The sequence below is a fragment of the Phocoena phocoena genome, chromosome 13, assembly GCF_963924675.1.
Source record: "Phocoena phocoena chromosome 13, mPhoPho1.1, whole genome shotgun sequence".
NCBI classification, from domain to species: Eukaryota; Metazoa; Chordata; class Mammalia; order Artiodactyla; family Phocoenidae; genus Phocoena; species Phocoena phocoena.
In genome coordinates, this window is record NC_089231.1 from 67,055,891 (window position 1) to 67,077,782 (window position 21,892).

General features: G+C 58.1%; 1 protein-coding gene across 3 annotated transcripts in view; it reads right to left on the reverse strand.

Annotated features, from left to right (window-relative positions):
- Nucleotides 1–21,892, reverse strand: part of OSBP2 (oxysterol binding protein 2) — a 145,343-nt gene that overhangs the window by 14,809 nt on the left and 108,642 nt on the right. For all 3 annotated transcript variants that reach the window (XM_065889691.1, XM_065889690.1, XM_065889692.1), the window contains 3 exons: nt 16,732–16,988; nt 2,899–3,091; nt 2,226–2,343 (listed from right to left, as the gene is read on the reverse strand). In XM_065889691.1, coding sequence (XP_065745763.1) covers nt 2,226–2,343; nt 2,899–3,091; nt 16,732–16,988 — 568 coding nt within the window. The remainder of the gene's footprint in view (nt 1–2,225; nt 2,344–2,898; nt 3,092–16,731; nt 16,989–21,892) is intronic.

A 21,892-nucleotide genomic window follows, 5' to 3' on the forward strand; every position in this document is an offset into this window, starting at 1 on the left:
GATAATGGAATTTCAGAACAGCTAAGCTGTGCTAATTTTGAGAGCGATATAAGCGATTTTTAAATATTATTGGGAAATGCAGCATTCACAGCAGCACTATTTACAATAGCCAAGACATGGAAGCAACCTAAGTGTCCACTGACAGAGGAATGGATAAAGAAGATGTGGTACATATATACAATGGAATATTACTCAGCCACGAAAAAGAACAAAATATTGCCATGTGCAGCAACGTGGATGGACCTAGAGATTATCATACTAAGTGAAGTAAGTCAGACAGAGAAAGACAAGTATCATATGATATCACTTATATGTGGAATCTAAAATATGACACAAATGAACTTGTTTATGAAACAGACTCACAGACACAAAAGACAAACTTATGGTTATGAAAGGGGGAAGAGGGATAAATTAGCAGTTTTGGATTAGCAGATATAAACTACTATATATAAAACAGATAAACAAGGTCCTACTGTATAGCACAGGGAACTATATTCAATATCCTGTAGTAAACCATAATGGAAAAGAATATATGTATTGGGATGGCCAAAAAGATGTTACAGAAAAACCTGAACGAACTTTTTGGCCATGTGTGTGTGTGTGTATATATATATATATATATATGTGTGTGTGTAAAACTGAATCACTTTGCTGTACACCAGAAACTAATGCAACATTGTAAGTCAACTATACTTCAATTAAAAAATTTTTTTAAATATTATTGGGGGACTTCCCTGGGGGCACAGTGGTTAAGAGTCCACCTGCGAGTGCGGGGGACACGGGTTCGATCCCTAGTCCAGGAAGATCCCACATGCCGCGGAGCAGCTAAGCCCATGCACCACAACTACTGAAGCCCGCATGCCTAGAGCCCGTGCTCCGCAACGAGAAGCCACCGCTATGAGAAGCCTGTGCTCCGCAACAAAGAGTAGCCCCAGGCTTCCCTGGTGGCACAGTGGTTGAGAGTCCGCCTGCCGATGCAGGGGACACGGGTTCGTGCCCTGGTCCGGGAAGATCCCACATGCCGCGGAGCAGCTAGGCCCGTGAGCCATGGCCGCTGAGCCTGCGCGTCTGGAGCCTGTGCACCGCAACGGGAGATGCCACAACAGTGAGAGGCCCGCGTACCAAAAAAAAAAAAAAAAAAGAGTAGCCCCCGCTTGACGCAATGCAACCAAAAATGATGATGATAATAAATAAATGAAATAAATAAATATATGTATAAAAAATATGATTGGGAAATGGAAATATACCACTGATAGGACCAGAAACTCCCTGAGGGGTAAGAGGAATCCAAACCATGCCTTTTCCCTGGAAGAAACCAGGACAGGGAAGTGGTGAAACACGCTGGTCCACAGAGGCAAAAAAGGAGCAGCCACAGGTTGTCACCGGCCTCCTCCGGGCCGGGCTGGGCTTCAGGGGGGGTCAGGGAAGGCAGCATGGGGTGGGCAGGCCACAGCATACATGTAGGAGTGAGGCCGCTGAGAAGAATGCAGTTCCTAAGGGCAAGCAGGGGAGCACATGGTCCTGACACACCTTGTTGTGAGGGTGTCAGTGGGCAGCACAGGCTACAGTCAGTTCTTTCCCCTGTGGGGCTCATCGGCCACTTTTATGTCCCCAAACACTGCCATATACCCACCAACCCTTCTAGGGTCAGGACCTAAGGCAACCCGACGAGAATGAGCAGCCCTGGTGAGGACTGAACCCCGAACCACCCCACCTCACGTGCTTCCCTCCGCACGTGTCCTGCCAGCTCGGTCCACAAGCACAGGCGCTTCCCGAGGGTCCCAGGGAGTGTGGCAATGTGGCTTTCAGTGCTAGTAACTGTCTCATTTACTATTAATGTGTATTTAGAAAGATCCTGAAAGAGCAAGCTTTTATGAAAAATGAAACAAAGGCTTTGAAATAGAAAATAAAAGAGGCTTTCTGTGTCTCCAGTCTGCTCTGGAATGCTGACACAGTGGGTGGAGTGGCTGGGAACTTGTGCGGCTCTGGGGCAGGAACTGGATGCAGCCAATGCCCTGTTGTCCATTTAAAATGAAATCCCGATACAAACTCTATTTGGGTATTTTTGATTTAAGGAAGAACAGAACCAATCTAAGCAAAAATACCGTCTGGAGCAAGACTTAAAGAAAACCCCAAGTGCGAAGAACAGGTGGAGCACGAGAACAGGCCGGCACGGCTGACCCCGGAGAGGTTCCTTCCAGGTGGCCGCCCAGCCCCGAGCCCACCTGTCCTCCTTGGGCTCAGTGATCACTGTGATGAAGGATGTGGAGTCTTCCATGGCGTCGAAGTACTCGGTATCTTCATCTTCCTCACTGTCCTCGCCTTTGGTGGTTAAGAGGCTTCCTAGAGACACACAGAGCCACTGCCTCAGTTTGCGACTTCAACAGTCACGCCTGCCCAGGGAGGTCTAGAGCCCGCGGCCCCTCCCCACCTCTGTCACCCGGCTGTGGTGCCCGCGCTCCCTTTCCTGGAACGCACTTTCACCCTCTTGCTCAGAGCCTCCCTCCTTCCGGAAGCTTTCCCTGATCTCTAAACATGCTGGTCAGTCTCTCTGTGGCCCAGCTTCCCTTTCTGATGGACCCCCTTCCCAGGGCACCCGTGACCCTGAGCCCCAGGTTAGGTGGGCAGCCACCTGGCACCCCGGCAGCCCTGCCACAGAGGGGACAGTTGGACTCACTGAGCTCTTCTCTGGAGATTGGGAGACTAGACATGGGGAGACTGTGCCCACTGTGAGGGCGTGGGGGATACAGAGGCACACGGGCACCAGAGTCGGCCAAGCAGGCCCAGACGTAGGTGCGTTGAGGGGTATGTAACCTGGAGGGGGGACTGTGTAAGCTGAGCCAGCTGGCAAAGGGGACACTGACGGTGGACTGGATGGATGGACTGACGCCCGCTCACCCTCGCTGAAGCTCTTGGTGGGGTTGGCGGCCCGGCCGGGGGCACTGCGGAAAGCGCGCTCGAGGCTGTTGTGCTGCTTGGCCAGCTGCTCGATGGTCTCCTCCAGATGGACGCGCTGCTCCTGCTCATACTGCAGAGCCCGCTGCCATTTCCGGCTGTGCGTCTCCGCTAGTTCCAGGAAGTCCCTGCAGGCCTGCGAGGAGGCGTGGCCTGTGAGCCAGGCAGGGCAGAGAGGGATGCCCGGGGGTGCTGTGGCCCCTCCCCCTCCCTTCGCAGGTGGGTCAGAAACACCTTTGCTGCCCCCTGTGGCTTCCGTGGGGTCATGGGGACCCTGGCTTTCTCAGAACCAGCCTGGCATCTGCCCTGGTCGGTGCCCCACAGTCAAGATGCCATTCGAGAGCACTAAACCCGGTGTTGCTGGTCATGCTGCCTCGCCAGTTATCAGCTGGGGTGCTGCGTGTTCCTGGTGGCAGGGGTCCCAGCTCTCAGCTGCTGCATCCTCACTGTGGTCTGGGCCTAGGTTTGTCACAACCCCTGTCCCCACTGGAACCAACACAGCAGCTCAGGCCAGACCCTGGCTTTGGCACAGAAGGAAGGAAAGCCACCTTTCTGCTACACCGCCTGGCTCAGAGCTAAAGGGTCTTATCGAACTTTCTACCAAGTTACCTCAAAGTCTGTATCACATAAACTCTGCTTTTAAGGTTCCCCCTTCAAACTGGTGGCCTACTATGACATCCAGATTCTTTTCAGCTTCCCGGGTCCATAAGTGGTTCTAGCACACTCTTAGGAAACGGGATGGTTGTTTTGCCCCTGTCATCACAGTAGAGAAGAGGGTTGGGGCTTCAGCTGTCCCTGGAGGGCAGCAAGGTCCCAGCCGGGCACCACTGGACTTGCCCTTTCTGGACTCCTCTAACGTGGTTGGAAAGGACATGGTTCCCGGCCCAACCTGCGTCAGTGATCTCAGGCCGCCACTCCCCACCACCCCCTTACCACCGGCCACTGGGCTCCACGCACATCACATGAGGTCTGATGCTGAGGGTTAGAGACTTGATTCCTGGAGGGAGAGAGGCACGGTGCCTCTCCTCTGTGACACGGACAGCACAGCACTACCTGAAGGGCTGTCAGGAGGAGCCAGGGAGGTGACGCGGAGCTCAGGGCCAAGGGGCACTCAATGGACACCCCCTTCATCACGGCTGGCGCCCGAGCACATGCCTTCACCCTGCCTGGGCTTGGCTGGCTCTCCCGCCCCGTAAGGAGCCAAGCCCCAGTGGCGGCCTGGCTGGTGGAAAGGGCCCCAGCGTGGGGCTCCAGAAGGCTGGCCACTCATCTAGCCCCACACATCACTCCTTAACAAGCCCTCCCCGGGCACCTTCCCTCTGTCATCCCATCTCATCTCACCCCCAGCACCATGCAGAGTGGGCAGGGCAGGGGCTCACCACCCTACCTTTCTGAAGATGTGGAAACGGAGGCCCAAGGCAACCAGCAAAGTGTAGTGGAAAAGGTCGCATGATCAGGACTGGGAAGGCCCAGTTCCCACATGGGTCACTCAGCCCCACTGAGCCCATGTCCTGTCCATAAGCCACAATGGTAAAGCCCCACAGACCCTGCATTTGCAGTCCCCCCGCCCCATCTCAGCTCACCCAGCAAAATCCTTGAAGTGGGAGGAGAGGGATTGTCCCTATTTGACAGATGAGGAAACTGAGGCTTAGTTCCCAGCAGCTCCCCAGCAAGGCTCTGGGGAGGGGGCACTTCAAGGGCCTCCCGCCCTCCCTTGCAGGTCTGGTCCCTGCCCAGCCACATGCCACTGTAACCCGCTTCTCCAGAAGGGGCAGGGATTTGTGCTGACAGGTGTCCTGGCACAGGTTAGGGGGAGGGAGAGACTTTAGTGGGGAAGGAAAGAAATCTCCTTATGCACTTAGCAGGCTCTGGAGGTGAGAGAGGCTGCATCCAGGGCTGTTGCAGGTCTGGGGCTATTCTGGATCTATAAGGCCCACTGGTGCAGAGCTGCAGTCAGTGACTACCATGCAATTTGGGGACCCCCAAGGTGGGCTCCTGAGTGGCCTGTGTCCACTTCATCCTTGCTTCCCTTGACCCTAAGCTCGGCCCCAGTGCCTAGTCAGGTTAGTCTGGGCTCCAGCCACCCATTTGCTGACCAAGGAAGGAGTCCTAACTGCAGGGGCGCCGTCACTCTGCCGCTGCCCCAGCAGCTCTCAGACCACCGAGCCAGGTGCGCGGTGCTGTCAGAAACGCATCCCAGAGGCCTGGCTCTGGCAGGTGTGTGTGGGGGGGTGCCCTTGTCTACCTGGGCAGCGCCGGGTCCACCGCTTCAGGGAAGCCCCTTGCTGGATCCTCCTGTCCCCCTGAGACTGAGGCCCAGGGAGGAGGGGCTTCCCAGGTCAACAATGGGCGAACAGGACAGGACCCCAGGCCACATGAGGCACGGTCCCCTTGCCTGGCTGTCTTGGGGAGAAGGTGCAGGGGCCCGGGCTGTGTCGTGCATGGAGCCTTGTTACAGGTGAGACACACGATGGGTGCTTCATGTTTTCTGGTTCTTAGGGTCTGTGGGTGCCCTGCCTGGTGGCAGGTTGCCTGCCTCATCAGACTAGCTTTGCAGCTGCACAAGAGCCTCTGGACTCTGCCCTCGCCTTTCCTTAGCGCTGCTCCGTCGTACCTGCCGCTGTCACTCCCCGCCAACCCTCTACAGCTCCTGCAGTCATCTCGCTGAGTTTTAACACAGATGGACACTTTCCTTTCATATAATTCACGGCATTTAAAACAAGGCTTATTGGGCTTCCTTGTTGGCACAGTGGTTAAGAATCCGCCTGTCAGTGCAGGGGACACAGGTTCAATCCCTGGTCTGGGAAGATCTCACATTCTGTGGAAAAACTAAACCCGTACGCCACAACTACTGAGCCTGCACTCTACAGCCCGTGAGTCGCAACTACTGAAGCCGCGCACCTTAGAGCCCCATGCTTTGCAACAAGAAAAGCCACCGCAATGAGAAGCCCGCGCACTGCAATGAAGAGTAGCCCCCGCTCGCCGCAACTAGAGAAAGCCCGCACTCAGCAACAAAGACCAATGCAGCCAAAAATAAATACATTAATTTATAAAATAAGGCTTATAAAAGAGCCACAAATAACAGTATAAAATAGCCAAATGTCATGGTAAATAATTCTACAAACTCATGTCAGAGAGCTCTACATGGCCTCTGACTTTCCTAGCAGCAAAAGCAAAGAAGGAAAGATAACAAGTTTATAGTTCCGGAACTATATCCTCAGTATCTTTTAATAACCTATAAGGAAAAAGAATCTGAAGAATAAATAACTGAATCACTTTGCTGTACACCTGAAACTAACACAACATTGTAAATCAACTTCAATAAAAAATAAAATTTTAAAAAGCAAAGAGGGAAAGATGATTGTGCTGCAAAGATGAATTAGGCTCCCTTCCTCCTGCCCTTGATGTTCGTGACGCTCTCATCACTATAGGAATGGTATGGAAGGGAAAACAGTGTTGGTTTCATTTTCTGAGACAGCTGACAGCCTCTCACAGACCTGGTCCCAGACCCTCTCCACACTCAGCTCCTGGGGCCCCGTCCTGCCCCACGCCCTCCCTCCTGTGTGACCACGTGCCTTTCTCCCCTTCTCTGGCCCCACCTCCCTCAGACCCCCCATCCCCTGTGGGTCAGGGCTGTCGGTGCCGGTGCCAGGAGGGGTGGCGCACTCTCACAAGCACTGAGGTGGCTGTTTTAACAGCGTGACCGAGGAAGACATGGAGGCTCAGGGAGACCAAGGGACTTGATCAAGGCCACAGGCCGTGCGTGTAGGGCCAGGGTCCAAGTCTCCCAGGGCGTGGAACCAGCACTGTCACTGTTTATTTTGTCAAGCTGGATCCTTACCCCCATCCGGATGCCCATTGAGGCGATGTGGGGTCCCAGGGCCTTCCCGGAGTGGGGTTGGGCTCCTGGAGATGCTCGCTAACAAGGATGTTGGGGAATAACCCTGTTCAAGCAACAGGACCCAGCCATGCCTGGTCATGCAGCAGAAGCTGTTGCCCACACAGCCAGGGCTGCCGGCTGATAACCTGGGTGCCCTCCACCTTGCTGTCCCTGCAGGACAGGCTGATATGGAGCAGCAGAGGGGCAGGAAGTCAAATCCCCAGGACAGCGGGGGCCTCATCGGGGCCACATGCAGCTGGGCTGGGCGATGAAGATCAGAGCATGTCAGAGTTGCCTGAAGAGGGGGGCACGGCAGAGGCTGCTGTACCCCAATATCGAGGGGCTCATGTGGCTGGACCAGGGCCTTTTCCACTGACTCTGGGGTACGGGGGTCATCTGCAGCTGATGAGCTGCTCTGGCCACCCTGCAGGCTGTGGAGAGCCCGCCTGCCCCCTCTGCCCTGAGGTGCCTACCTGGTGTCCATCCCCAACTGCGCCGGTTTCCTCTGATGCTGCCGACCTTCTCCAGGCCCCATCCCAGCCAGCCGCGAACAGAGGCAGGTGCCGGTCTGGCCGCGCCGCCCTGGAATGCTGAGCTGGGCTGTGCGCCGTGTGCTCGCTAAGCTGGATTAGGCCTGGGGCCCGGCGATGGGCGGGTGGCTGGGGTGGCTCCCAGGGGCCCAGGAAGGGCCTGGCTGACCCTGGCCCTGAACACGGTCACACTTCCCCTGAGGCCCCGCCACAACTCTCAGAGCTCACGCGCCGCCCTGACCAGGAGCAGAGCCACAGGCCACCCCAAAGCCCCCGACTCAGACACACTGGGCCAGCATCCAGGCCCCTCACGGCATCACCTCGCTGCCTACTCTGGGGCAGGCCCATAACCTCCTGGACCTCAGTGTTCTCGTGAACAGAGGGCTGAACCCCAGGACTCCTGCAGAGTCCCCAATTCTGTGACCCACTGGGGTGATCGTCCCCTGGACGGGAACTGGGTTCCACTCTCCCAGGCCTGCCCCTTCCTCCCACCCCCATGGCTGTCGAGAGTGTCCCTGAGATGAAGAGGTGCAGGGTCCTGTGGGCAGTGCGATTCTACCTCTGTGGGGAAGGCAGGGGGCCTGTTGACACGCCCAAAGCAGAGTGAGAACCAAAAGCCCAGAAAGGAAATGGCGGCACCTCCCCCATGCCCCTGCACGGAGGCACCCACCGGGGACTCTCCCTTCCCAGAAGCCGGGCCCGTGAAGGGGGCTATGAGGGCTGTCTGCCCGGGGAAGCGTGTCGGGGCCCAATGGGAGTGGCTACCGGTCACCCCGACAGGTGTCGCACAGGACAGATGCGGAGTGTCTGAGCCAGAAACCTTGCCCAGCTGTGCCCGGGAGGAAGGAGGACGAACGCTAATCGCTTTTGCTGTTCCTAATCCTAATCCCGACCACAACCTCGCTGCTCCTCAAATGTGGGCGGGCGAGCAGGGCATGTGGGCAGTGGCCTGGGTCTCCTGCCCACCCTGTGTATGGCCTGGGGAGCCTCTCAAGCTCTAGGAGAGTCTGCAGAGCCGGGACCCCGCTCGGGCCCAGCCTTCAGTGGCCACGTGGAAACCATCAGTCTCCTGCACGGTCACTGCCGTCCTAGCCGGGCCATGAAGAGGGTGCCGGAGAGTCGCTGGATGTTGGGTGGGCAGCCCTCGGAGCCACAGAGGAGGTGGGGACAAGGGCCAAATGCCTGGTGGTTCCAGGCTGGGCGGGTGCCCTGGGCCGACAGGGCCAGCTCGGTGACTGTCCCCAGCTGTCGCCACACAGCAGGTTCTGATAACCCTGCTTGCAGGGAGGAAGGGAGAAAGGGCCACGTTTCCACCTGCAGCCAGCCAGGACCTGTCCTGGGGCTGACAGCCATGTGACTGGCCTGCCGTGGCTCTCAGGCGCAGGGCTGCCAGGTCAGTGGGTGGCCAGGGCCGAGGCTGCCCCACCATCTACCCCACCACATCGACCCTCACATGGCCAGGTCACTATGGACCCACCTCTCAATGGTCTGTAGTAATAATAAAGGTGGCGAACAGGAGAAAAACGTGAAGAATCACGGGTTCCCTGAGCCCCTCTGCATGGCCAGCAGCTCACACTGGGGACACATCAGGGTCAACACAGTCTCTCCTTCCCCTCCCACTGAGGAGCAACAGGCTGGCCTCAGCACATTACCTCCCGACGGTGGGAAAGGGCTGAGATTCAGGCTGGGACTGTCTGGCTCGGAGGCAGCCATGCTGGATGAAACACAGCCATCTCATGCTCCAAGACCAAGAGCGGGTCCCCCGGGAGCTGCGATGGGGGTGCCAGGCTCTCCCGGGGGTCCCTCTGGCTCAGTCTCAGCCACGCCGCCATGCTCCGCATCCACCACCCTCCCGGCCCCTGGAGGCTGGGCAGCTCCCAGGGCCGGGCCCCCTTCTCACGTGGCCCTCGGCTTGGGTTGCCCCGCTTACAGGGGCCGGCCCCTCTCGGACACGGAGGGGATGGTCACGGCTTCTTCTTAATGTGACTCACTCACAGCACTGGGGAGTCAGCTTCTCACTTCAGTTCAAACTTTAAAATAGCCCTTTCCACATTCAAAATAGTTTACCCCTCGTGCACAGGAACCAGCACCATCTGGCTGCCAGTTTGCCAACCGATTTTAGACCGTCCTGGAATCTATTTTTACTCATCTCCCCAAGCCCCAAGTGAGCAAGCTGTCAGGGGCAGAATAGAGGTCAGCTGGACAGGAACCTGCCCATGGGCCCCGGAAGGACGAGGAGGGCGGCTCTGGGGCCTCTCACCACCACTCTGCTTGGGTGGGTGTGAGGAACCCCTCATGATCTCCAAACAGGGCTCAGTGAAGCCTCAGAGCATTTCCAGCGGTAAACAGCCCCTTCTGATCTGGTCCGTTTCTATGATGCCACAAATCCAAGGTCCTGGCCAAGTGCCCTGAGGTGCTGCCTCTGCGTCTATGTACCCCCCGCCTCCCCCACCTATCCTCATCTGCGTCCCTGTTCCCACTCCCACCGGCCACCTCCCCCAGCCCCCAGTGCCTCTGCTCCCACCTCATCGTGCTCTCACAGCTCCTCCAACTGGAGCTGAAGCCCCCTCCCTCCAGGCCCAGCTGTCCTGGGCATGCGTCCTCCGCCACTTCCCCATGCCCCTGCCGTCAGGATCTGCGCCCCATCCCACCCGGCCAGCTCTATTGCAGGCACCAGGGTGTGTCCCTCGTGGGCCACTTCCTTGGTAAAAGCATGCCGGGTCCGTCCCACTGGGCCCTTGGAGGGGGGCCTGGTGGGCACCACCCTCTGTTGGCCAGCACCCACCCCCTGGCTTTCTGCACCTCGACTGTCTTTGGTCTTTTGTGGGGCTTGCCTACCATCCAGCTCTGCTTGCCCATTGGCTGCCCAAAACCTGTTCCTGAGGTCAAGGGCCCCCCAACTCTGAGGGGCCTCTCACAACTCAGGTGTGGGGGCCATGTCAGGAGGGGGCCTGCAGAAGCAGAAGTGGGGAGCAAGCCCTGAGGCTGCCAGCCGACGGAGGGGCTCAGCGCCTTCACGCTGGTACTGTGGCTGCCTCCAGGCCTGCCTGAGAGTCACAGAAGCGGCTCTCTCCCTGCCACCTGGCAGGTGGACAGACCCTGTTTCCCCCACAGGGAGGGGAGCGTGCACCCTACCAGCCCAGGGCAGGCTCGCCCCAGAATGACCGTGGCACCACTGTGGGGCTCTTCTGCCCAGGGCAGGGGCCCAAGGCCAACCCACAGGGGAGCCCAGGTGTGCTGCGCCTAGTGACAGGTAACACAGCCCTGGCCCTCTGCACAGAGCCCTGCAGCCAGCAATGGGGATGGCCCAGGACCAACGGCTGTGACCCTCTGTGCTCATGTAGCCGCCGGGCCTGCTACCCTTGGGCAAAATGACTGCTCTGGGCCTCGGGGGCGGCACGTGAATAATACAAATGACAGCGATGACAAGGAAGCTGTAATGACACCAACCTCACATGGCCGTTGTGAGAAGCAAAGTAACGGGAGGAAACTGGGGCGGGCGCCTGCTATCACACTGCCACCATCCCAGAGGCCTGCCTCCAAACCAGGGCGCTCTGCTTTCCCACAAAGACAAACTTGCGGGAAAAAAGAAGAAAATGGGAGTTTGTTCTTTTCACTTTATGGAAACAAATACCCAAAGCCTGAGCTGGTAACATGTATTAATTCTGCCATTCTCTACCTCAAACCTCGTGATGGAGCCAATGCTGTAACACCGCATGCGTCCTGGTTCTCGGGGAGGGAGGTGCCGCTTGCAGTCCCCACACCAGGGCCGGGGGAGCCCTGCACACGTGCAGCGCTTCGAGGCTCAGTCTCTGAACCACGGCTTATCACTGCGCTGTGAAGTTCCTTCTAAATGGCATCAGACGGTGATCCAAGCATGGACCCGCTGCACTGCCTTTGATCAGACTCACAAAATCACCCACTAGGGAATCTTGCCAGACACTAAGCAAGTCACTCAGTCGCTCCCGCGTTCCTTCACAACCAACTCCTCTCTCTTATTCACTGAGGCTCCCTTATGCTGCTGGACACTGTGCCAGGCATGGAAGCTCCAGGGCTCCCAGCATCACCAGGGCGACCATGTCCTGTCTCTGCACACTGCTGCAGTAGAAAAGCCCATGAAACAACAAGGTCCTACTGTAGAGCACAGGGAACTATATTCAACATCCTGGGATAAACCATAATGGAAAAGAATATAAAAAGGAATGTACACATGTGTATAACTGAGTCACTCTGCTGTACAGCAGAAATTAACACCACATTGTAAGTCAACTATACTTCAATTAAATAAGTTATTTAAAAAAGAAAGAAAGAAAGAAAAGCCCACGAGACTCATGGACCTGCAGACAGGGCGACAGTCAGCAGAGTGGGGCGGGGATGCGGAGCTGGGAGTGGGGTAAACGTGGGCAGAGGAGGGGTTCCTGACCCTCCTTCCCCCGCTCAAGGGAGGGATGGGTTTATTTCCCTCCTATGAGGCGCAAGGCTCTGGGGCCTGAAGACCTGGGCTCTTATCCTTAGCAGCTGCCTCAGTTTCCCCACTATAAGCGGCTCAGTGGGTCGGGGGGTGATGGTGCATGCAGAACGCCTTGCAGGCGACGTGACCATGGGTAGTTGATCCTCTCTCCTGTCCTGGCTCCCTGCTGGCCAGGGCCCCCACCAGCCCCTGGCACCCAGGGCCGACCCAGCCAGGTGGACTGTGAGATGGGCCCTGGGAGTAGCCGTGGGCTTGCTGGTGGGCTTCCCAGGAGAGGTAATGTACATCTGAGGGGTGATAGGGGGGGAGAGTCTGAGAGGCTGTGGCCTCCTCAGGTTAGGTGAGTGGCCAACTCTGGCAGGGGACGGGAGGCAGACGGGGAACAGGTGGGAGAGGAGGCTGGGAGGGGCTGCTGGGCCCCTGGGGACAGTCAGGGGTCATGTGAACCCCACACCTGTTCCTCCCAGGTGGGAAGGAGATGTGTCTGCTCTCATTTCCAGGGCAGCGGGTGGTAAGGCCGTCATCCACACAGCCAGCGAGCTTCGCCCAAAGACCAGGTCCTGCCCAAGGGGCCACCACAACTGGGGAACTGTCCGCAGAGGCCCAGGAAGGGTAAAAGGGTGGGGGAGCTTTAGAGCCTGATGGCATGGGTGCCGTCCCAGCACAACGCTTACAGGGAACCATGTGTAAAAAGCTCAGCACCCCCTGTGCACAGCAAGTGTCCACAGCTAGTGTTTTCCTTCCCTGCCTGGGAGAAATCCTCCTGACCCTTTCTGGCCCCACTCTGTGGCCACTACCTCTCCCTCTGCAGGCCCCGCCCTGCCACGGAGGGTCACTCCCCAGCCCTTCCATGGCCCTCTACACACTTGGCCTTCACCAGTGGGTGTGTGAGCTGCTGCCCTGCTTAGCTACTCCTCCCAAAGGCTGTCCTGCTGAGCCCACGTGAGACTCAGCATCACAAGGAAGATCCCTGGACCATCCCTGGGATCCCTGGATCCTCAGGGGCCGGACGGGTCTGCCTGGTCCTCGCCGAGTCCCTAGCTGGCACAGGCCTGGGGCAGGATCAGTGGGAAGCCACTCAGGTCTGGGTTCAAATCCCATCAGGCAGGACTTTCCTAACTGCTTGAGCCCCAAGTTCACTATGGGGCCGCTGACCTGCTCAGCTGCTGCCCCCCAAGGCCTCCTGAAGGCCCACCAGGCACCACCCTCGCAGGCCTGCTAGAAAGAACCCTGCCAACCGAAACCACAATAGGAGGGAAGGAGGCTGGGGCTCAGTACCACGTTCCCGTGGGGAAAAAAAAAAAAAACACGTTTATGACTTGATTTCATAAAGCTCTGTTCCTGTGTCTCAGCAACCAGGCTGGGTCATTTCTCTGCAAGGCCAGGTGACCAGGGTGGCGAGGGGTAGTGACCAGCAGCTCTGCACCCTGCTCAGAGCCTGCACTTTCTCACTGACCTCGTCCAGGTGAGGAAACAGGGCTAGAATGGCTTTGTAAATGGTCACTTAGCAGGTAAGTGAGATGTGGGCCACTTAGAACTTTTTCCCCTGAGATACAAGACCCACTTTGATTGAGACAGAGTGTATCGGGCACTCCCACTGGGCTACTATTGGGGCCACAGGTGAGTAAGACCTGAGCTTGACCTCAAGGGGCACAAAGCCTGGTGGGGGATCAGACGTTGAAATAATGGGCTAAACACTGCTCAGTGGGCTGGGACCACTGGGGGATCTAACCAGGAGGAACGGCTTCCTGATAGGGAACTCGGAGAGCCTCCCGGCCGTGGTGACGTCCATGTGGGGTTCTGAAGGATAAAAAGGGATCTGCCAGGCATCTGAAGGGTGGGGAAGGGGTATTCTAGAGGGTACAGCGCAGGCAAGGGCAATACAGTTCAGTATTCCTGATCCAGAACCTCCCCCAGACATCCTGTTCCCTGAAACACGTACAAAAGAGGCCAGCCTCAAGGTGAGGGCCAGATGCCCCCTTGGGGAGCAGGGCCACAGGGACAGGCCTGCCTCAGTAGCCACGGTTCCTGGGATCTTGGAAACTGTCCAGAGAGCCTCCCTCCCTGCCCTGCTGGGAGCTCAGGATCTAAAGGCTAATGATAGTGATGCCTTCTCCTGAATCTGAAGGTTTAGAAATCTCCCTCTACTTCTCTCCTGAAGGCTGAACAACCCCAGACTCTTGGCCGTCTTGGGGAAAAGTGAAGAAGCAGCAGTCCATCTCCCTGTGTGGGGAAAGTGCAGCCTGCCCAGGGCCCTCCACAGGATGTGTTTGCCTGCGGGCTTTGTGTGGCCTGCCGTCCCCCATTTTCTGCTCCACTTCCATGACCCAGGCTTAATCGGAGCCCACGAGGTGGAAAACCCAGAGCCATTCACCATCCACAGGAGGGGGCTGCCCTGGCTGTGCGGCTGGTGGGAGGAGAGATTCCCTGAGTTCCCCAGTAGGGGCTCCCATCAGTCAGGGCAGGGGGCAGGGAGGGGATGGTGGAGAGGCAGTAGGAAGCCAGTGTGGGGGAAGCAGCTTCCTCTTCTTACACTGAGATCTGGGCGGATCTGAGGGATGAGGATTTGTGCCTTCTGGGGACAGCTGGGGGTGGCTTCCACCCATCCTGGGTCCCCACCTTCCCAGGAAAGACCCTGGTAGGGCTGCAGCCTAAAGGTAAAAGGCACACCAGGGACTCAGGTCCCTGAGAATGGGGGTTTGCCCCAGGTGGATGCGAGGCCACCCTCCATGTGCTGACCTCAGAGTGGAAGGGGGCCTCTGCAGCCCTTGAGGGTCTCACCCTCACCGTCATGAGGGCCGTGACTCCCACAGCGCGCTACACAGACTTGGGTTTGCGTCCAGTTTGGCCACTTAGCAGCTGGTGACCCTGGGCAGCTCAGGGAGTTCTCTGTGCCTCTGTCTCCACGTGGATATTAGCGGTACTAACAAAGCTGTGGGGAGGGGTAAGTGGTCCTGGATGGGAGTGGGCTCCCCTCGGGGCTCGGGGGTGGGAGCCACATGGATGCCTTAGTTACAGCTCCCTGGTCCAAACCCCTCCTAGTAACAGGGGTGGAGGCCAAAGCCTGGCCAGGAGTGGGGACGTTTTGCCTAGGTGGCCCCTCTGCACACAGTGGGGGTTTGGGCGTTCAGGGTCTAAGTCTCCCAGAACTGAGCCGGCTCTTGCCAGGTGAGAAGCAGCTGTCAGGAAGGGTCCCTGGAAGAAATGCAGGACTCTGCACTAGCCTGGGCTCCCAGCACCTCACTTCTGTGCCCCCACAGTGGAGGTGGATGGGAGAGGCCCTCACGTCAGGTTCATGTTTGCAGGGGGCGCAGATCCCAGCCCAGGGTGCAGGCTCCGTCACTTGGGTCCAGCACTCCTGGTGCCAGAACTGCTAACAGGCTTGCTAATCATCCCCAGGGGCCTGAGCTTCCCATCAAACAATTCATTACGCACTTAGGTGGCGAGCTGTTTTTATGGCTTCGTAAACACAGATGAGCCTCTGATGGCTGATAAAATACTTTCGCTAGAGACGCCAGCTGAGCAGCGCATTGTCTGGGAAAAACCAAAACCGCTTACTCAAGACGATGCGGCTTTAGTCTCCGCATGTGGGGAGGCCATGCCAGGGAAACCGCGGGGAAGCACAAATGCATCATTATGCCTTAAATGCTTGATATCGGTGCCTGTCACCGGAAGAAGGACAGTGACCGAGGCCCCTAGAGTCTGGGGGCTGTAAGGAGGCCAGAGGGCCCAGAGGGTGGACACGGGAAAAGGAGAGAGAAGACCAGCGACAGGGCCAAACAGCAGGGCGGCCACAGAGCTGCAGTCCAGCAGCCTCTCTGCACGTAGGCGCCACTGCACCCCTGAACGCCATGGACAAAGTCCACACCTGCGGGCACCTGTGCGTGTTTCCCTGGAGTCTGGGAAGAGGGTACAGGATCTTGGCCTGCAGTGGGCTCCAGCCTCCACCTTCCCACCCTGCCCTCAGGTTTCCTGGTGTTGGACGGAGAGCCTAGTCTCTGCTCTGACCCCCCAGCTGGGGCTCACCTGGGCACTGGTACTGCCCACTGTCTCTGCAGCCAGCCTGCCTGAACCGCGTTCTCTGGACCCACCTCCTCTGAGGCGGCCTCCATCTCCCCACACCTCTGTGCTCTGGCCCCCAGCTCCCACGGTGCCATCCTAGCTGGGATGTGCTCATCCTGGGGGCTGTCCTTGGGAGGAGGCTGTGGCCTCCTCTGACACATCAGACCTGTATCCAGAGGGAGCACATGCACCTCTGGGGAACACTCATCAGGCAGAAAGAGGAAGGACCCAGAAGCTCGGTTCAGCCTTGAACTCTCTGCCACCACGGAGAGACCCTCCCGGTTCGCGGTCACAGCTGTGTGGCTCCCAGAACCTGTGGAAAGGGGGAACTCCTGGGGCTGAACCCCTCAGTCCACAGACGTGGGTCCTCATTCAGCTACTTACTATCAGGTTGGCACGGCTGTGGTGGCCTCAACTCGAAAGCTCTTCTGACTGAGGGACCCCCACCACACATGCAAGCCCCCCATGGTTACAGGTCCCAATCCTGCTGCATCTGGACCACGTACTGCGGGAAAGAGCAGCAGCAGCTGTTGCTGAAAAATGCGGCAGCCGCGTCCCTACTGTGTGTGCTGAGCCGGCTGCTTAGGTTGGGCGCTGCCTTCCTCGCCCAGGCCTGAACCACCTGCGGGCTCAGCTGGATCTCACACCCAACTCCAAGCTCCACCCAACAATGAAAAGCAGTGTCCTCACCCCGTGACGACGCGTGGATGAGATGACATGGAGGATGACGAGAGCAAGAGGGAGCCCTGGCCTGTCCCTCACCCTGGCCACCCACTGGGGGACCGGGGAGCCACCTCCTCCTTGGGGCCCTGGGCCGGGCCGGCGGCACTCACATTGATCATAGCATTTGAAGTGATGCGGAAGAGGGTGGCCCGCTCGCTGACCGCCTTCAGCTTCTCGCCACTCTCACAGGGGATCCTGAGGCCGTCCAGCTCGCTCAGGGAGCGCTGCAGTGCCACGCCGTGCTTGGCCACGAGCTCATTGCACGTGCTGAGGTCGTCTAGCTTTAGGGAGAGCTTCTTGATGGTGTCGTGTAGCTCGCTCTTGTCAGCTGGGGAGGCAGTCCCGTCCTCGTCGTCCCCAGAGTCATCTGTGGAGACACACGGGGTCGCCATGGTTCTTACGGAGCAACACACACCCAGAGGTCCGGGAGGTGCCGGCTCCTGGCCAGGGCAAGGTGTCTGCACAGCCCCTCTGGAGTCAGTGGGGGGAATGGAAGAGGGGACCAGCTTGAATGACAGGGCCTGGGCTGTGCTTTGCAGGGGGCACCAGCACCCCCCAAGCTGATGTGCAGGCAGGGGTGGGCTGTCTGGGTGAAGAGGTGGAGATGGCTGTGTGGGAGCGGCTCCCATCCCAGACCCCGCAGACCCTGAATGAAGCCCGGGCACTGTCGCCACATCACAGGCCCAGCCCGGGCTGACCCATGCCTCCCCCGCCAACCTGACCTTGCTCTCCGCTGTCCGCCCACCCCCGGTCCCTGCAAACAATGAGTGCTCATGCTTTGGGCCTTTCCCTCTGTGTCCCCACTGTATCCCCACTGTGTCCCCACTGCCTGAAACCTCCTCACCACCCCCAGCTCCTCAGAGGTCTCACCCCTGCCCAGCCCAATGCCGCCCCATCTTCAGAGCCGGCCTGAAGGCCCCCCAGGCCGCAGTCACAGCTCCCTCCCCGCTGCGACCAGTGACCCCCTCCTGCAGGTCTCCCCTGAGGAGCAAGGCCATGCTCACCTATGGGCGTCTCTTGTGTGGAGACACTGGCTGTGGCCTCTCAATGGCCTTGTCAAGGTAGGGACTGTACCACTCCCAGGGGACAGACAGGTGATGAAGCTCAGGTAGGTGAAGCCCTGGCCCAGGCCCCCTGGCTAGTCTGTCTGCCTCCAGAGCCACCCTCTTCACGCCTGGGGGCCTCCATGAGGAGCCAGGCAGGTGCTCACGCCCCACCCCCTCCCTGCTTACTTGACCCCAGGTGCCCTCGGCACCCCTTCCTGGGAGTCTGAGGTACCTTGGAGCCTGGTCCGCTACCAGCCCAGCTTGTGTCCAAAGGGGCGCGGGGCTATGGGAGCCTCCGGGGTGCTCTGCGGCGAGTGGGGTGGGGTGGGGAGCTGGCCTGGGCCCTGCTGCTACTTCGACACTGGCCTGTGAGTACCAGAGGCTGTAATTGCTGAGCCGTGTCTGAGATGCCTTGATTTAGAAATAATTAACAAGAAACTTTTTTTTTGGTGAAGGAAATCTGTAACCCAAGATAGAAATTTTTGAAAAAAGGACGCATTGTGAGAGAACAGATTTCCTCCCATGGCAGACAGGGTGCATGGGGGTGGCCACAGCTGAGACACTGCTCCGCACACGCCCTGAGCTGGAGGCAGGGCCTGGCCAGCCTTGGAGGAGTGCCTGGAGCGAGGAGGTGGCAGGGGGCAGCATCCAGGCTGGGGGCAGGGCTCGCCCACCCCATCCAGCCCAACTGCAGCCCCGAAATGACCCAGTGTCTGGAGACCACACGTGCCGGGCCAGGCCCTGGGCCACTCGCTTGACCAGTGTGAACGCTGAACCTCAGTGGCCAGCAGTGCAGGTGTGAAAACACAGCTTCTGAGACACCAAGCCACTGGTTTAGGGCCCTGTTATCAAGAGGGCAGTGCTGGATCTGAACCCAGGGGGATCTGCACGGAATTGTTTCCTCTCTCTGGATCACCTCAGAAAGGCTCCAATGGCTGACGTGTATCTTGCCTTCCTAGGTGCCAGGCACTGGGCAAGGCGCTGCCTTGGTTAATGCACGTTGATGACCCAGTGAGGTAGGTTTGAGGGGCAGACAGGTGCTTTGAAATTGCCCAGGGCCACAGGCGGGGAAATTCTGGAGCCTCCAGGCCTGTCCGGCTTCAGAGCCTAGGCTCTTAGTTACAACGCAACCTCCTCTCACTTTCCAGGTTCAACGTGTCAAACAACCAGAATGGCCACCAACCAGTCAGCACAGCTGCTGCTGGGCACTGGGAGGGGCGCACGGGGGCATGCTGACTGTGGGTCAGCCTGAAAGTGACCCCCTGTGCTCTGAGAAAGAACTGACCAACCTAACTCGGAGCATCTTCCTGCGGGACGGGCAGAAGGTGGGTAATCGCACCTTAGCAAGCAGCTCTTAGGGTCCACGTTCAGGTCCAGCTGCCAGGGACACAGGAAAGTGCTTGTTCTGCTCCCAAGTTGCTGGCTGTGTTGCTAGGGGAGGGATGGGAAGACACCTGACCAGCAAAGTCTGTTCTATGGGGATGCGCAGGCAGAGTACCTCTCAGAGGGACAGTGAGATCAGAATGAGGGAGGCGGGGAGGGACGAGAGGAGGAGTTACTGGATGAATGATCTTGGGTGCATCTCAGGAGGCCTGCATGGAAGCGGCAGGTCACACACAGAAGGGCAGGGTCTGGAGAAGGATGTGAGTAGTAGCACAGAGGAGCTAGCTGGAGAGGGCACAGCTAAGGAGCCTGGGCCTTCATCCCTTGGCAAAACGGAGTATGTAGGCATTTGAGCAGAGGTCCATGGATGAGAGGAGGCTGGTGACAGACTGAAGGGCAGGGCTGAACAATGAAGGGGACCCTGGCCCCCAAATGGTGAACTGTGGCCAGGCTGAGTCCCAGGTCTCAGTTCAGGGTCAGGGGTCTTTGCAAGGAGTAAATCCATGTGGGACACACAGATGAAGCTCAACATCAGAGATGCAAATGCAACCACTCAATGTGACGTTCCTCAAAGTAGCAAAAAGAATAGATGGCATTAACTCATCTTGTGCTTTCTGAAGGATGAACTGGCAGTTACCCATCTAGAGCCATGAAAAGGGCTCCTCGGCTTCCACTGTCCCCCCACACCCCCACCTGCCCCCCGGACGGGAGCTCTGCTGGTGGGGCATGTCGTCCAAGGAAGGAAAACACTCATATGTGCCAAGTCACTTAGGCTGTGGTTCTCAAGCTTGTGGCCTTGGGGGTTCTCAGGCTTTTCTGACCCCACACATCTTCACTGTCCCCACTCCCACTGGGAATAAAACTCAGGCACAGTGAGCATCTGAGAGGAACAAAGTAACAATCCACATCTCAATAACACAGCAGACACTGAACTATCCACGGACTTAAAAATCCTACAGGAATTCTGCAACTATATAAATACAAGAATAGCAGCAACTAGAATCTAGGACCACATTGAAGGCACACATCCACCCACGGTGGAGCCCTGGCCTGCCTCAAAGCTCATGTGAAGGCCAGAACTCAGCACAGAGCAGCTCTGCGGAGGAGCTTCCAGGCTGCCCCTGGGGTAGGAAAAATCAGGTGGTCAGAGAGCAGAGGCTTGAGCTCCGGGGCACCTTCCCAGGCGGGGGCGCTCACACGTCTGCCCCAGCCGCTGACATGAGGAGCCTGCGGTCCCTGCGCAGTGGGGAGGTGCCAGCACAGGGCCGAGGGTGGAGGAGGCAGGACTGGACAGGAGATCCCCTTCACCGGGCAGTAGGTGTGAGCAAGGGGCCGGTTAGGGGAGCCCAAAGTGCACATGGCACCTGCCCTCTGCCTGGTGAGGATCGTTTGCCATCCTCCACGCCGAATCTCAACCCCTGCGCACGAGGCCCGTCTCTCCCGCTCTCCCTGGAACACGCTGGCCTGCAGGGCCCCTCACCCACCCCCACCGAGCTCCCTGCGGTCAGTTGCCCTGCTCCAGGGCATACACAAGGTGCCGGCACTTCTTAAAGCACTGGACAAATAACTCACTTAATCTTTGCATCCTTAGCATCCTCATTTTACAGGTGAGAAAGCAGAGGATCAGAGCAGGACGGGTCCTACGGAGAGTAAGTGGTGGGGCTGGGGTCCCTCCCCTGGTCTCTCAGCACAGGCCACACTGAGGGGGTCACTAACAGGGGCATCTCACCCTGCCCTCTCCCTGCTAGCCTACATCATCTCACCCTCCTCCCCCACCCGTCCCGAGACTGTTAGCCTCACCAGGAAGAGGACAGAGCCAGAATGTCTGTACTGGGGATGGCGGCAGGACTGCAGACCCTGCCACCCACACCCTCATCTCAGCGGGAGGGCTGAGGTTCAGGGCAGGAAGCATCTGGCCAAGACCACCAGCAGCCAGAGAACAGGAGCCCACATCCCTGCATGGCCAGCCTCCAAGGACAGTGACCCCAGGGAGCCAAACTGGAAGAAGGACTGGAGAGCTGGAGGGGGCAAAGGGGAGGCCCAGGCAGGGGGCAGGCGGCAGGGGCTTCTGCCCTCCCATCCTCCCGGCCCCTGCTGCCAGGGCCATCGTGCTGAACCCCTGCTTCCCCAGGCCTTGCTCTGCCTGCCTGTCTTGCGCTGCTGCTCTGGGTGTGCTTCTAACGTTCAGATCAAACCTTCACAGAAAAGCGACTCAGCAGGAGCCCAGTGAGTTGCTCCACCAGCTGCAAAGACTGTGGCTTCTGAGACCAGGAAGCGGGCCTGGCAGATGGGGAAGGTGACTCTGCTCTTCCCCAGGCAACTCTGCGCCAACGAGCCTGCACCTTCTAATGAGAAAGACTTCCTGGGGAACTCAGGCCTGACATTCCTCAGCCAGTGGCACCCCGAACCTCCCTGGCTAAAGTGACAAAAGCAAACAGCAGCTCCAGACTGTGGAACATGTAAAGAACAATCAACCCAGCCTCCAAGCCAGGGGCGGGGTTCAAGGTAAGGTGCAGGCAGCTCTGGGGATGGCGGGATCACGTGCAGCAAATGACCGTGGAATAAAGGGCTCAAGCCTGTTCTCAGACACGACCATTTCTAGAAAAGCACCGACTCCTGAAATACCCACTGATTTTCACCAGCTAAATGCAAGAATGAATTCTCCTTTTTGTTAGATGAGAATAAATCCATAAAACTCGGGTTACCAACGTGTTTACAAGGCAGCAGTCACAACTTCTCTGTCCATCCTGGCCAGGCCAGCAGAGTACGGCAGTGACCTCCCATCCATGGCAAGCTTCCCAAGTGCATGAGTTTCCAACCCTTATCCTGGGTTGGCTAGTGT